This window comes from Neofelis nebulosa, chromosome 8 (assembly GCF_028018385.1).
Source record: "Neofelis nebulosa isolate mNeoNeb1 chromosome 8, mNeoNeb1.pri, whole genome shotgun sequence".
Taxonomy (NCBI): Eukaryota; Metazoa; Chordata; class Mammalia; order Carnivora; family Felidae; genus Neofelis; species Neofelis nebulosa.
This window is the reverse complement of record NC_080789.1, coordinates 33,752,757-33,767,876: the sequence shown is the minus strand read 5'-3', so window position 1 is coordinate 33,767,876 and position 15,120 is coordinate 33,752,757. Positions and strand designations below refer to the sequence as shown.

General features: G+C 34.7%; 1 protein-coding gene across 9 annotated transcripts in view; it reads right to left on the bottom strand.

Annotated features, from left to right (window-relative positions):
* Positions 1 to 15,120, bottom strand: part of MGAT4C (MGAT4 family member C) — a 742,934-nt gene that overhangs the window by 13,730 nt on the left and 714,084 nt on the right. Inside the window, exon 1 of one of the 9 annotated variants that reach the window (XM_058741867.1) lies at positions 4,272 to 4,352. The exons of the other annotated variants lie outside the window; for them this stretch is intronic. Coding sequence (XP_058597850.1) covers positions 4,272 to 4,277 — 6 coding nt within the window. The 5' untranslated portion in view covers positions 4,278 to 4,352. Of the gene's footprint in view, positions 1 to 4,271; positions 4,353 to 15,120 lie in introns of those variants that run through there. 9 annotated transcript variants of the gene reach the window in all.

Genomic DNA, 15,120 nt, shown 5'->3' with positions numbered 1-15,120 from the left:
CACAGAGCCTGGCAGGGGGCTCAAACCCACAAACTGTGAGATCATGACCTGAGTCAAAGTCAGACTCCCAACTGACTGGGCCACCCAGGTGCCCCTGTAAAAGATTTTTATCTGGATTTTGAAAATCGGTGAAAATACAAGAGATTGCAATCTAATCATACACCAAGAGACAAAATATTTTTAAATGTCAGACAAAATATTTTTAAATATGAAGACTTATCTATAGCATGAAATGCATGTATTCCCTCTAACTTAGCAGTTATACCTCTAAAAATCTTTTCAAAGACAATTGTATTTGTGAGTAAATGTTTAGCTGGTATTACAATGATATTACAAGACAGTGATGTTTATAAAATGAGTTGGAAACGATCTGTAAGATGTTAACAACTGTTACCTTGGTATAGAAGAATTATCAAAAATTTTCAATCGTGTTTTTACTTTTTTCAATTTCTATACTTTCAAAGGTACATATATTCAGTAATATTTAAAAACTTACTTTTAATTTTCAAAATTCTCTATTGTCCGAAGGAAAAAAATAACGCTGCATTTTATTTTGGAGGCACAGCATAAACACACCAATTTTTTTTCAAGAAAAAAATTTAAAAATGTTACACTTTATGGTGTGTTTTGGATGTTCTGAATTTGAAGGTTATAACTTATGTAAATGCTAAGTCAAGAGGAAGTATATTCTAATTCTATTCCTTTGAGACAAAGGCAAAATGTAAACAATGTGACCACAAATTGAATCTGTAAAGTTCAAATGTAAACAATTATATATAAAAAATAAGAATATTTATTAAAATTTATTAAATACTAAATGCTGGGCAATACAGTTTGCATGGGTAACTCACTGATCTTTCATAACAATGCTAAGATTTTAATATTGCCATTAGTTTACAAATGAAAAAAAAAGGAAGAAAAACCCCGGAGTTTTCTTGAGGTGTCTCCATAAGGGATGAGTCCATTTTTTAAAACTTAAAATTGACCAGAGTCTGCTCTATGAACCACTAATGGTGTGTCATTTAGTAATTAGGTTTCATATGATATACATATTTTTTATTTTTTAATTAATTGATTAATTAATTTAGTTAGTTAGAGTACATACATGAGCAGGAAAGGGGCAGAGAGAGAGGGAGAGAGAGAAAACCCAAGCGCTCTCCATGCTGTCATACAAATGGCCAAATAGTACAGGAAAAGACACTCAACATTACTTACTGTAATGGAAATGTAAATAACAATCACAGTGAGATATCACATCACATCTCTTTAAATGGTTATTATCAAAAGGCTAGATATAAATACTGGTGAGGCTGTGGAGGAAAGAATCTTGTGCACTGTTGGTTGGATGTAAATTGTTGCTGCCACTATAGAAAAGAATGACATTTCCTCAAAAAGTTTAAAATAAAACTACCATATGATCCAGCAATTCCACTTCTGTGTATATATACGAAGGAAAGAAAATTACTATCTTGAAGAGATATCTGCACTTCCATGTGGACTGCAATATTATTCACAATAGCCAAGATATGAAAAAAAAAAACTAAATGTCTGTCAACAGATCAGTGAATAAAGGGAATGTGACATATACATATAGGTATGTGCATATATATACACATATACATATACATATATATGTATACATACATATATACATATATATGTATATGTATGTATGTGTATATATATATATATATATATATGTTGGTATATTATTCAGCCATAAAAAAGAAAGAAATCTTGCCATTTGTTACAACATGATTAGACCTTGAGGACATTATGCTAGGTGAAATGAGTCAGAGAAACAAAAATACTGTGTGATTTCACACACAGAATGTGAAAAGGCAAATACACAGAAACAGGGGTTTAGAATAGTGGTTGCCAGGGCCCGGGTGGGTGGGAGAAACAGGGAGATGTCAGTTGAAGGATATAGACTCCAGTTATGAGTAAGTTCTGAGTATCTAATGTATTACATAGTGCCTGATAGTTAACAGTATGGTATGATATATTTGAAAGTTGCTAAGAAAGTAGGTCTTACATATTCTCACCACAGAAAACAAAAAGGTAATTATGTGAGGTGATGGAGGTGTTAACCTTATTATGGTAATCATTTTGTGATATATACATGTATCAAATCATCACATTGTATATTTTATACTTACAAATTGTCTTATGTCAATTATATTTTAGTAAACCCAGGAGAAAATATAGAAAAGAAACATCATGTTCATATGGCTTACTGGTGAATTTTACCAAATATTTTTCAGGAAAAAATAATACTAACTCTACACAAGCTCTTTCAGACAATAGATTTAAGAAAAATTGGTAGTGAAGGGGCGCCTAGGTGGCTCCATTGGTTAAGCGACCGACTTTGGCTCAGGTCATGATCTCACAGTTTGTGAGTTCAAGCCCTGCATTGGGCTCTCTGCTGACAGATCAGAGCCTGGAGCCTACTTCAGATTCTATGTCTCCTCCTCTCTCTACCCCTCCTCTGCTCACACTCTGTGTTTCTCTGTCTCTCAATAATAAATAAACGTTAAAATATTTTTAAAAAATTGTTAGTGAAGTATTCTTGACGCACAATGCTACATTAGTTTCAAGTGTACGACATAGTGATTTGAAAATTCTATACATTACTCAGTCCTCCCTATGGTCAATGTAGTTGCCATCTGTTATTATAGTATTACTGACTATATTCCATATGCTGTACTTTCATATTTGTGACTTATTTATTACATGAATGGAAGTTTGTACATCTTAACCCCCTTCATTTGTTATGCCCATCCTTTCACCTACCTTCCGTTTGGCAACAACCATCTTGTTCTCCGTTTTTAAGAATTTATTTGTTTTATTTTTTAGGTTCCACATAGAAGGATATCATATGGTATCCTTCTTTCTCTGACTTATTTTACATAGCATAACTCTTAATCCATCCATGTTGCTGCAAATGGCAAGATCTCATTTTTTTAAGCACAAGTAGTATTTCATTGCATGTGTGCATGCATGTGTGTGTGTATAAATATATGCATATAGATAGATGATACAGATATAGGTACAGATGATATAGATATAGATGATGATATATAGATATAATATAGATGATATAGATATAGATGATGATATATAGATATAATATAGATGATATAGATATAGATATAGATGTAGATGTAGATGTAGATGTACCTTTTTTATTCGTTCATCTATTGTGGGACACTTGTGTTGCTTCCATATCTTGGCTATTGTAGCTAATGCTGCCACAAACATGGGGAAGCGTCTGTCTTTTCAAATTATTGTTTTATTTTATTTGAAAGTAATTTCAGTAGTGAAATTACTAGATCAAATGGTATTTCTATATTTAATTTTTTGAGAGAACTCCACACTATTTTCCATAGCGGTTGCACCAATTTACTTTCCCACCAGTGGTGCATGAGGGTTCCCTTTTCTCCACATCCTCATCAACACTTACTATTTGTTGTTTATGTTATGTTATGTTATGTTATGTTATGTTATGTTATGTTATGTTATTGTATTTATTTTAGTTTTTTTTTTTTTTTTGAGAGAGATAGCATGAACACTGTAGAGGCAGAGAGAGAGGGAGAGAGAGGATTTCAAGCAGTACAGAGCCTGACATGGGGTCGAACTCATGAAACTATGAGATCATGACCTGAGCCAAAATCAAGAGTCAGACAATCAACCAACTGAGCCACCAAGTTGCCCCATCTATTTCTTGTCTTTTTTGATAGTAGCCATTTTGATTGGTGTGAAGTGATATCTCAGTGTGGTTTTGATTTGCATTTCCTTGATGATTAGTGATGTTGAGTATCTTTTCCAATTTAGACAATAGATTTGTGTCTGTTATTATTTTAACTCATTTTACAAATAATTTTATAAGAGCAAAAAATGATTATGAAAACAACTTCATTATAAATATAAGAATTTAAACATAGGTAACTCAAATGTTATTCTTAATTTTTTACAATTTGAAAGTGTATGTCCCCCAAGTATATGATGCTTCAAAAACTGCTCAACCATCATTTCTGAAGGAAGAACATATCCATCTTGTAAGCTCTGATTCCAAATTTCTAGTACATCTCAGATAGATATTGTTACTTCAGGTACCCTGCAACATCAATACTCAAGACTCTTGGAAAATTTGATGGTTCATAAGTTTGTTAAAGCAAGAACAACCTTCTTATCTGATTCATAATAACTGTAGAAACACTAATCTCATGTCTACATCATCTATATCTTTACAATTATTTTTGTTTACACACCTGCATTTGTGTGATGCTAATCTTATCAAGTAAATTTTGTTGCAAACATCATAAGAAATGAATGAATACTGTTCCATACCTGTTTAGCAAAATAGAATCGTTAGGCTTTTGTTGCATCATGTTGTGAGATGAAATCCTCTGTGTCTGAGGATGTTCTGAATGAAAATACCACATTTTCTTTATTCTTTATACATCTATCCTTTACTCAGCAATTCATATGAGTTTTTATACTATCAATTTTACCATTATCGTGTTGTCAAGAGTACCACTCATTTTGCATTCATCATCTGATTCATCTAATAATTATGAAGCAAATCTTTCTGTTTACATTTTTCTCCTTGTCATTATCAGAAAATGAAATGAAAATGAAAAACTCTGAATATTCAGCTGTGTTCAATGAAAGGTTAAATCCCCTGCAAAGATAGTGTCTTTAGATTTCATTTTTACCTACTTGAAAGATCATGCAACACTGCACAGCACAATAACAAGAGATTTAATGCACAGTATAGTGACTAGAGACACAATATGGTATTAAAATCATCAAACATGTTAAGAAACCAGGTTTTAATTATTCCCATCAGAACAAAGAAATGATCATTACATGATATGATGGAGGTGTTATTACTATAATGACAATTATGTTACAATATATAAAGCTAGCAAATATACATGCTTATGGTTACACAGTATTATACATCAAATATATTTCAATAAAAATAAAGGTATACCATAAAAAAAAAAGTTAACAGTGCCTTTTGATGAGGAATAGTTTTTTTAATGTTGGTAAAGTTGAATTTATCATTTTTTTTATTGTAGTGCTTTTTTGTGTTCTAACAAACTATCACCTAATTCACATCATACACATATTTTCCTGTTTTCTTGTAGGAGCTTTATAGTTTTTGCTTTTAGGTTTAAGTCTACAAATTATCTCAAATGAATTTTGGCTTATGGTGTGGGGAAGAGGATGAGGTTCCTTTTTTATCCTATAGACTTCATTAGTTGCTCAAGTACCACTTGTAGAAAGAAAGACTATATTTGGTGCCTTTGCTGAAAATCAATTTGATATATGTGTGGTTATATATATTTGGTATATATATATATATATATATATATATAAATCTATCTTTGGTATATTAATCTATTTGTCTATCTTTTTAAAAATTTTTTATGTTTATTTATTCATTTTGCAATAGACTGAGGGAGCAAGGTAGGGGGGCAGAGAAAGAGGGAGAAGGAGAATCCCAGGCAGGCTCTGCACTGTCAGTATGGTGCCCAAAGTGGGACTCGGAGTCATTAAATGTGAGATCATGACCTGAGCTGAAACCAAGAGTCAGATACTTAATGTGCTGAGCCACCCAGGTGCCCATCTATTTTTCTATCTTAATGCCAATACTAAATTATCCTAATTGGAACCTCATTAGTATGTCTTGAAATAACATAAGGTGAGTCCTTTATGTCACTCTTCTTTTCCACGATGTTTTTGGCTATTTCAGGTCCCTTGTATTTCTATGGAAATTTTATCATAATTTTCTATTTTGACAGAAAAAAAACTAGTTAGAATTTATTAGGACCTAATGGGTCTGCAAATAAATAATCTTATAATCAATAAAAATTTCTACAAAAAGCAAGATGCATAGGATTTAAGAATTTGTTGAATGTACAGCTAAGTTACTGGGATCTAGAAATATACAACTGATATTTTAATATTGACACCTTGAGTCATGTGGCCTTCTTAAACAGTCATAGCATCTGTAAGCAAAGGCAGTTTTAATGCTTATTTTTGAATCTATAAGCTATTACAATTTGTTGCTGCTGCTGCCTTATTTATTTACTGGCAACAGCCTCCAGTATATTAAATAGAAGCAATGAAGTAGTGACAGTAAATTTGTTCTGATATTATAGGGATGCATGTTATCTCACTGAGGATGTTTCCCTCTATCCTTAAATTGTTGATATTTTTTACCATTAATAAATATTGGATTTTGCCAAATACTGCTCATCTGCTAAGTTGATCATATGGAAGTTTTTGTCTCCATTATTCTTTCAATATGATGGATTATATTGATTGATTAGAATTTAAACCAAATATAGCCAAATATTAAATAATCATATATATATATATATGTGTGTGTGTGTAATTCCCTTTCTAATCATTATCCTCTTTGTTGACTTCTGCTATCAGAGTGCTTGTTTCAGAGAAGTCTCCAGTCTATGGCTAATTTTACCCCACTGCTAAGGCAATACTCTTCTGAGTACTCTATCTGACGCTCAATGTATTAATTTTTTTTCTATTCTAGATGAAGAAAACATGATTATTTCTGCCTTTGCATTCCAGAAACCATTCCAATTGTTTTTTTTTTCAGCGATTCCTTACCAGTGTTGGATAGTGTTCTCACACATATGCAGTAGGTGCTCAGCTACAGACATAAGGAAAACCCTTTGTAGATCTCTCAATCTCTCTCTCTCTCTCTCTCTCTCTCTCTCTCTCTCTCCAATTGTAGTCTCCATGCAGCTTTCTCCTCTCTGGTACTCTGCCTAGAAATTGTAGCCGTTTCAGAATCTCAAAATTCTCAACTACATCTCGTCACCTCAGGGAGACCACCTGTCTCATTGGGTTCTCTCCCCTGGTCCTATAGTCTAGAAACTCTGAACAGTAAGCTGTGGCAATCACCTCAATTGTTTCCTTTGTATCATGAATCATACCCTTTTCTGCTTATTGTTCATGTGTATAAATTTGTTTCACACATTTAGTCTGGTTTTTCAGTTGTTTAAGGAGAGAAGGTAAATCTGCTCCCTATTTCTGCATTGTGGTCAGAAACATCTTGCTGGTTATAAAATTCCTTGCCTGTGCTTTCTTCCCTTTTTCTTGAGAAATATTATTGCATTATTGTCTTGCTTTTAATGTTACTTGGGACATCTAACGCCACCCGTTTTTCTTTCCATTATAAATGATTTGGCAAATGTAAAATGAGTTGGTTGTGTTGCCTACAGTTGTTAAATATTCTTTTTTATATTTAAGATGGAATCAGTTATGTCTTGAAGTTAACCATTCTTGAATAGCTTGAGGAAACTTTGACAAAAGGCAACACTGCACAGAACGATATCAGTATATCAATATATCTAATTTATTTAATACATTTAATTGTACATCTATTTTTTAAACACATGGAGAGAATATGGTGGAGGAATAGTGTGTAAATGCTATATATTCTGACAGTACAAGAAACTAACCAACTAAAAACGGGGGAAAGAGAGGAAGGGGAAGTAGAATAAGCTCATCGATATCTACACTGTCTAGATAACAGGTGTGAGTCAAAGGCTATGATTTAAAACAGACAAAACAAGTATCAGAAGCTAAACTAAGGAAATGGGACTAACAGCATAATTAAAGGTATTAATAAAAGATAACCACAACAGAAAAATTTAAAAACTCCAAATAGCAAGTACCAAAAGAAATTAAAGAAAAATATATAAAAAATCTACCACATGGAGAAATATACTAAATATTCCATCATACAGAGAGGAAGTATACCATAAGACAACAGAGTTGAGACCAAACACATTAGTAGTATCAATAAATGCAAATGGGCTTAGCTCATTTATTTATTTATTTATTCATTATTTTTTTAAAGTTTATTTGAGAAAGAGAGAGAGAGAGAGAGAGCACGAGCAGGGGAGGGGCAGAGACAGAGGGAGAGAGAGAAAATCCCAAGCAGGCTCTGCACTGTCAGTGTGGAGCCCAATGTGGGGCTTGAACCCACAAACCATGAGAACATGACCTGAGCCGAAACCAAGAGTAGGATGCTTAACCAACTGAGCCACCCTGGGGCCCTAATTCATTTTTTAAAAGAAAAAGATTTTCAAACTGTTTTGCATGTGTGGATGCACACACATGTACAAATACACACAAACCTGAACTTTAAATTGTATAAAAGAAACATATTTAAAACAGCAATTCAAGAAGGCTAATGATCAAGGGATGAGCAAAGTATTTTAAGCAAGTTTAAATAATGAGAGCACAGTTTGACACCCTGTTATACAATGTGAGTGAATATAGGCCATAAAAGCATAAAACTACTATATTTGAGCCACGTTGTGATGCTAGATGACACAATTCTCTACAAAACATGAGCAAATAACACAACGAGCTACTTCGTAAATCTGAAACAAGAGAAGATTCTTAAGTCAAAACGTCTGATGTGAGGAGCCCATAAACATTCACAGAGCAAGACAGGTCAAGAGGCCAAAAACTGTCAAGCATGAGAGCAGACGTTTGTATAAATCAAGAACTCTCAGAAACATAAGCATATGTATATAGATCCACAAACACAGCGAGAGATAGCAATATTCTTCTCTCAGAATCTGACAGTTTAAATAGTCAAAAAAAATAGCAAAGACAGAGACTCTAAATAATCCAACGTTATCTCTTAATATTTAAATTTTGTGTGTGTGTTTTGGCCAACAAAGTATACATGGTATGTAGGGATTTTAAAGAATGTTTCCTGTCTGACCATAAATCAATGTAATACCAAATAATCCAACAAAGGAGGAGAAAGCATCTATGAAAGAGATGCTGCTGATGGCTTGGGTGGAAATGTGATGGCGGCAAGTAGAGAGATTTAAAAGCAAGGTAACTCCCAGATATCATAATAGCATTACTGGGTAGCCATTTTTAAGCCACAGATGCTCAACAACAGCATTAGTCTCTCAGGATCCTAGTGTGAAAAAAAAGGATGTTGGTACAAGTAACTAATAAAACTGAGTATCTATTGAAAATCACTAAATTGAACATGGCAAACCCAAGCTCACCATCGTTTACAAACAAAGTATTAAAAGAAAGTAAAAGGGCACCTGGGTGGCTCAGTCGGTTAAGTGTCCAACTTTGGTTCAGGTCATGATATTCTGGTTCATAGGTTTGAGCCCCGCTTTGGGCTCTGTGCTGACAGCTGTCTGGAACCTGCTTCGGATTGTGTGTGTGTGTGTGTGTGTGTGTGTCTGCCCTTCCTCTGCTCCTGCTCTGCCTCTCTCTCTCTCAAACAAAAAACAAAACAAAACAAAAACAACAAAAAAACAAAACACCATTAAGAAAATAAAAACTTGGGGGGCGCCTGGGTGGCTCCGTCGGTTAAGCGGCCGACTTCAGCTCAGGTCATGATCTCGCGGTCCGTGAGTTCGAGCCCCGCGTCGGGCTCTGTGCTGACAGCTCAGAGCCTGGAGCCTGTTTCGGATTCTGTGTCTCCCTCTCTCTGACCCTCCCCCGTTCATGCTCTGTCTCTCTCTGTCTCAAAAATAAATAAACGTTAAAAAAATTAAAAAAAAGAAAATAAAAATTTGGTTTTGAAATTTATACACAGGTGAGCACATCCTGATAACATAGACTACACTAGCATGCTCTTGCTTAAAAACATCAGTCACACAAATGAAGACAGGTTATTTGAGCCGTATTTTGGTTCCATGTTCAAACAATGTTTTATTTGTGAGAAATTTTCCACATAGTCTTGGAATAATTTTAGAGAGGTAGAAAGTGTTTTTCAGAGGTCATGGTTGATTATTACAGATTAGGTTCATTTAGAAAAATGATAACTCCTATTATCATGGTTTGAGTGAATTATTTTTTCAGGATGATATATCATCATCTTTATATACCCTAAATGTCACAAGAGATTTATTTGCTGACAACATATGTTACAATATACTTTCTCTCTTGCATGTGTAATGGGACATGTTTAGTAGTTTTACTGCAAATGTTTCAAAACCAGCTTCTTTGTCAGAAATCTGTAATACAACACTGTTAATTGTGAATATAGTTATGGAAATAGGGATATATAAAATCCTTACTCCCCTGCTCCAAATGCAAGCAAAGTTGGCACATCTGGTTCAATAAGATTTCTTTTTTTTTTTTTTTTATTTAAGGCAGAATCACAGCCTCTTTGGAAGACCCAGTGCTGAATGTTCACATATATGAAACTACTTCAAAGACATAACTATTTAAGAATCATTTTGATGTGACACTATACCAAATAATTCATTTTTTAATGGAAATAAATTATTTTCACTCTTTCCTTTCATAAAGATTTTTATACATGGATATGTGGATAAATATATCACATATAAATTGTATATTATATATTCATGTATTTATATATAATTTTGAAATTATATAGTGTAGCATATATTCATATACACTGATATACACATAATTATACACAAATAGAGCAATATTCACCAACAATGTAACTAATAAATCAGTGAGAAGGTACTATTTTTTTTCACTATTTAATACTAATCCTATCTGAATTTTGTCTTCTTAACTTTACAAACCATTCCCAGAGAGGGTATAAGACATTACTAGTAATCTTTCCCTCCTATAATATTGTTCTTTCCCACCGTTCTGTCCAATCTTCTTTTCTTTACAACCTTTGGCATTATGTAACCTCTCTTACAACCACTTTCGGAGCAAAATTCAAACTTTAGATCATCAGCTAGGATATCTACCTGAGTCTATTTCCAATTTTTGAATAATGATTTCCTGCTGATCACACAAACACAATGAATCTAAAACTACAGGATGATTTTCCATTCCAGCTTGCTCATCCTTTTCATAGGGCTAGATTTCTAATCACCTACTCAAATCACCTCAAAAGTTTTTTGCCTCCGCTCTCCCAAACTCAGAAATATTCCCAGTTCAGTCTTGAGCCTTCAATCTCTCACCTGCCACAATTTCTCCCTGACATTCTCACAGCCATTATCAAAGTTCAGGTTAATACTTCCTTTAACGTTGGCAACAGAAATTGCTTATGCTAATGGTTTTTCCTACCGGCATGCCATTCATCATTTGTTTATTAATTATCAGCCACTAAACAGGAAGCAGGACCTAGTTTTGGAAGTTTGGCTCCTCAGCTCCAAGTGAGAAGACCTAAGCTAGATGTCAGGATGTGTTTCCAGGTTGGGGGGCTTTCAAAAGATGACTGATGGGTGAGGTTAGGAGGAAAAACTAACAACAGGGCTCAGGTGTGCCGCAGGGAAGAAATCAAGAAAGCGGCCTGCAAATGATCTCAGTCATCTTAATGATAAAACAATGCGCTGAGGTAAACTGTGTGTGTAAGTAAAAGGACTGTGCTGCCCTCCCACTCTGCCCCCACTTCTCCTCCATCTCCCCTCCCCTAACCCCCCTCCCCTCCGCCCTGCACAGATCTCAAAGAGTAGGTCCATTCGGATCCCAACATTCCCTGCCATCCTGGACCCCAAGTTTTATGTAGTGAAAAGTGTTTAGATGCCAATTTAGCCAGTCTGTTTCAGTTCTACTCTTTGCAAAAATGGGGGAAGGGGAACCTAATGGCTCTTAAAAAGTATTTTGATTTTCAAGTTCTGGAATTAGCTGCACTTTTATTTGTATTTTCATTTCCCGAGAAACGATACTTGGAAGACAGCCAAGGAACCCTGGGCAGGTAGAGGAGACAGAGAATCTGAACAATTCTTTTGGATCAAAACTACAATCTCTTCATCCTGTGTCCTATTTCCCCTCCCTACTCCTGAGGTAAAATAACCAAAGCTTGTTCTGTTTTGGAATAATGAAAGTAGTTTTATATTAAACGGAAACAAACTACTTTTCCTACAGGGAATAAAAAAATAGCTTGCATCTACTATGGTGGGAGTCTCATTGCTTTGGGTACTCTCTCCTGTTTCTGCCTCCATACAAGCTGTGTGTTCTGCAGTCAGCAGAGAATCCATTGCAGGCCAACACCACCCTTCTTGACTATGTGAAAGATATCTCCTCTTTGAGGACACTGAAGTTTATATAGGTTGTGACTGTGTCCCAAATCACCTAACTGGAAGAAACACATTGCAAAGTTGCAACCACAGTGAAACTTAGATTGCTTGAGGAGCCTTAGTTATTGCTGCAGTAACTGGAGGAAGAAATATAAAACTTAAGCAGCTTCATGCAGATCATTTCAAGATGGCACCTCAGTGATCTGAGCTGCCAACTCCTGATGGCCTCTCTCTGACCTTTAGTGCAGTTAAAGTACTTTCTCCTAATGTTTTGCTTGTATACAGTTAAAATGCAAAGAAAGTAATCATAATTAAACACTACTGTTCCACTAGCTTTGAAGTTCTACAAGACTGACATTCTCTGGATTTTGTGTACATCACAGTGTGTGTGGTTGTAGGAAGACAACTCCACAGAAATGGCCTACATCCTTTCTCAGAGATGCAGCCCTGAAACGACTGTAACTACATTGAGTGCAAGTGGAAGGATTGACAATCTTCCAGACAGTCCAGAAAAAATGGCTAAAAAAACTGGATTTGCTTAGAAGTTAGGCAGATGAAAAACAAAAACACAACAAAACAAGGATCAAGCAAAACTGAATAATAACCCCTTCTTGAATGGGCTCCAGAATCTTTGATGAGCTGCAATCTGTGAATCAACTCAAATAGGACAATACCTTTTTAGACATAAATGTTCATACAGTGTATTGGAACTCTTCATTCTACCAATCTGGTGCTAACAAAGTTTTGTCACAGTGTTGAAGTCTCGTATCACCCAGCAATTTTAAAACTAGGATGATTGTTTTAATATCCTGGTTGAAACACAGGAAGATGGCTTGGTATTGCCAGGACTTCAACTTGCTTTGGCCTCAGGTTGTGGCTAGACCCAAGCTATGGAAACTAAAATTGTGTGCAAATGGGATAGTTCCAGCAGTAATATGAAATTTCCCTATACCAACATCAGCATCCCCGTGCCTAATGATAGCTCAAATGCAACAGATCTCTAAGAAAGCTTTGTTGGACCCTCCTTTAGAATCCAACATTGAGCAGAATCAGGCTTGTATTAGAGATAAAGTTAAATGACATAGAAGTGAAAAGCAATCTGCATGTTAGTTTTGAAATCCCTACCATGATGAGAGAAATTTCAGGATTGAACTGTTTACAAACACAAAATGCCAAGAGGTGTGCCAAACTACTTTTTATTTCTCAAAGCTTAACAATAAGTTGTTTTATCTGTGGGCATGATTTCCTACATAATTCCTTTCCTCCTTAAGCTTGGTATTTTCTGTGTATCAGTTTAAGAAAAGTAGTGTTGTCCACATTTTACTCTTCATGGATTTGCTCTCTTTTGTTACAAATTCCCACTTGGAATTTAATTTTAGGTCACCAAAAAGTTCCCTTCTGGCTGCAGATTTCCCTGAACCCCATTTTCAGTCAAAAATTGTTTTTTACTTTTTTGAACTCTTACCATTCTATCTATACATCTCTTAATTTACTTAAAACTTTCTGCTTCTTGATACTGTTTTTAGATGTCTTATTTCCCTTTGGATTCTGAGATTTTTATGTATAGATTTTTTTGTAAAAGCTTCTTATCATATCATGTTAGTACTTACAGAAGTGTTTTTTTTTTTGTTATTGTTGTTTTGTTTTAAGAGCGCAAACAACTACTATTGTGTGTGTGTGTGTGTGTGTGTGCGCGCGCGCGGGTGCATGGGAGTCGTGTTGTAGAAATCTTAAACTTGGAGCTATGGGAAAGCTACTGGCCCATGAATATTTGTATTTCTTTCCAACACCACTCTTAAACCTTGTCTAAGATCTCCCCTGCCATGACTCAGGCCTATAATGTAGACTGTAGGGTTTTTGTTTGCAAAAAATGCAAAACTTAACTTTATCCATTATCAAAGTACCATAGACTCTTTTTTGTTTGTTTTATAATTTAAGGAAAAAGTGAGGATAATACCAGTTGTTTGTGTTAGCATTTAGTGGGTTGAAATATTTTATAACTGAGATAAGTCAAAATCTATTACAATATTTAAGAAATGCAGCAGAAAAAGAATTAATGTTGACACTGTGAACATTTAGAAGACCACTAGAAAAACAGAGTAATTAGCTTGTGCCTGGAGAGCCTGAGACAGATGTAATCTGATCTAATATCAGAATTCAGATATGGTGCACAGTTTTAAAGGCCATATAATTTTGGGACTGATATTATTTGGATCTGTGGACCATCTGCTTATCTTTACTACATCATACATATGCATATATAGAGAGATAAAGATTATGTCATTATAACAAAATAAATATTATTTATTTCAAATCATTGCTCATGGACACAGATAAAGTATTAGATGCAGAAACACTTCATTATTTTTCTTCTTGGGAAGACACTGTGGGAATTTGTGTGCTAGTTTTCATCAACTCAGGAAAAATTGTCATTTATTAAAGAATTGATGCTGATGTGAAGTGACAAGTGAATTATTACACCACAGAGCTGTTTGCTTCAAGTGCATATGCTTGTGCATGTTATCACGAATTCTTCATGTTTCTAGAATGTTACTCGGACTACATACAACAAACCACAAAATGTTAATGAGTGTGGTTCTCTCTACAGCTCTTTAGGGTAAAACCAAACTTCCCCAGTGCAAATTATTCCATGACTGTAGAAGAGACTGAAAAAAAAAAAAAAAAAGGAAGCCAAGGGGCACCTGAGTGGCTCAGTTGGTTAAGCATCTGACTTTTGGTTTCAGCTCAGGTCATGATCTCACAGTTTGTGAGTTCAGGCACTGCATGGGGCTCTGTGCTGACTATGTGGAGCCTGCTTGGGATTCTCTGTCTCCCTGTCTCTGTCTCTACCCCTCCCCCACTTGCACTTGCGTGCTCTCTCTCTCTCAAAATAAACATTATTAAAACAAAAGAAAAGAAAACAAACAAACAAACAAACAAACAAGGGAACTCATATCCCTACCCATCTAAATGAATGTGGCTACATTAATCTACTCCAAAGCACTAAGCTTTAATTTATATTTTATTTGATAGTCTATTTTTAAATCAACAAAATGAAAAAGTAAAATTATATTCTCCA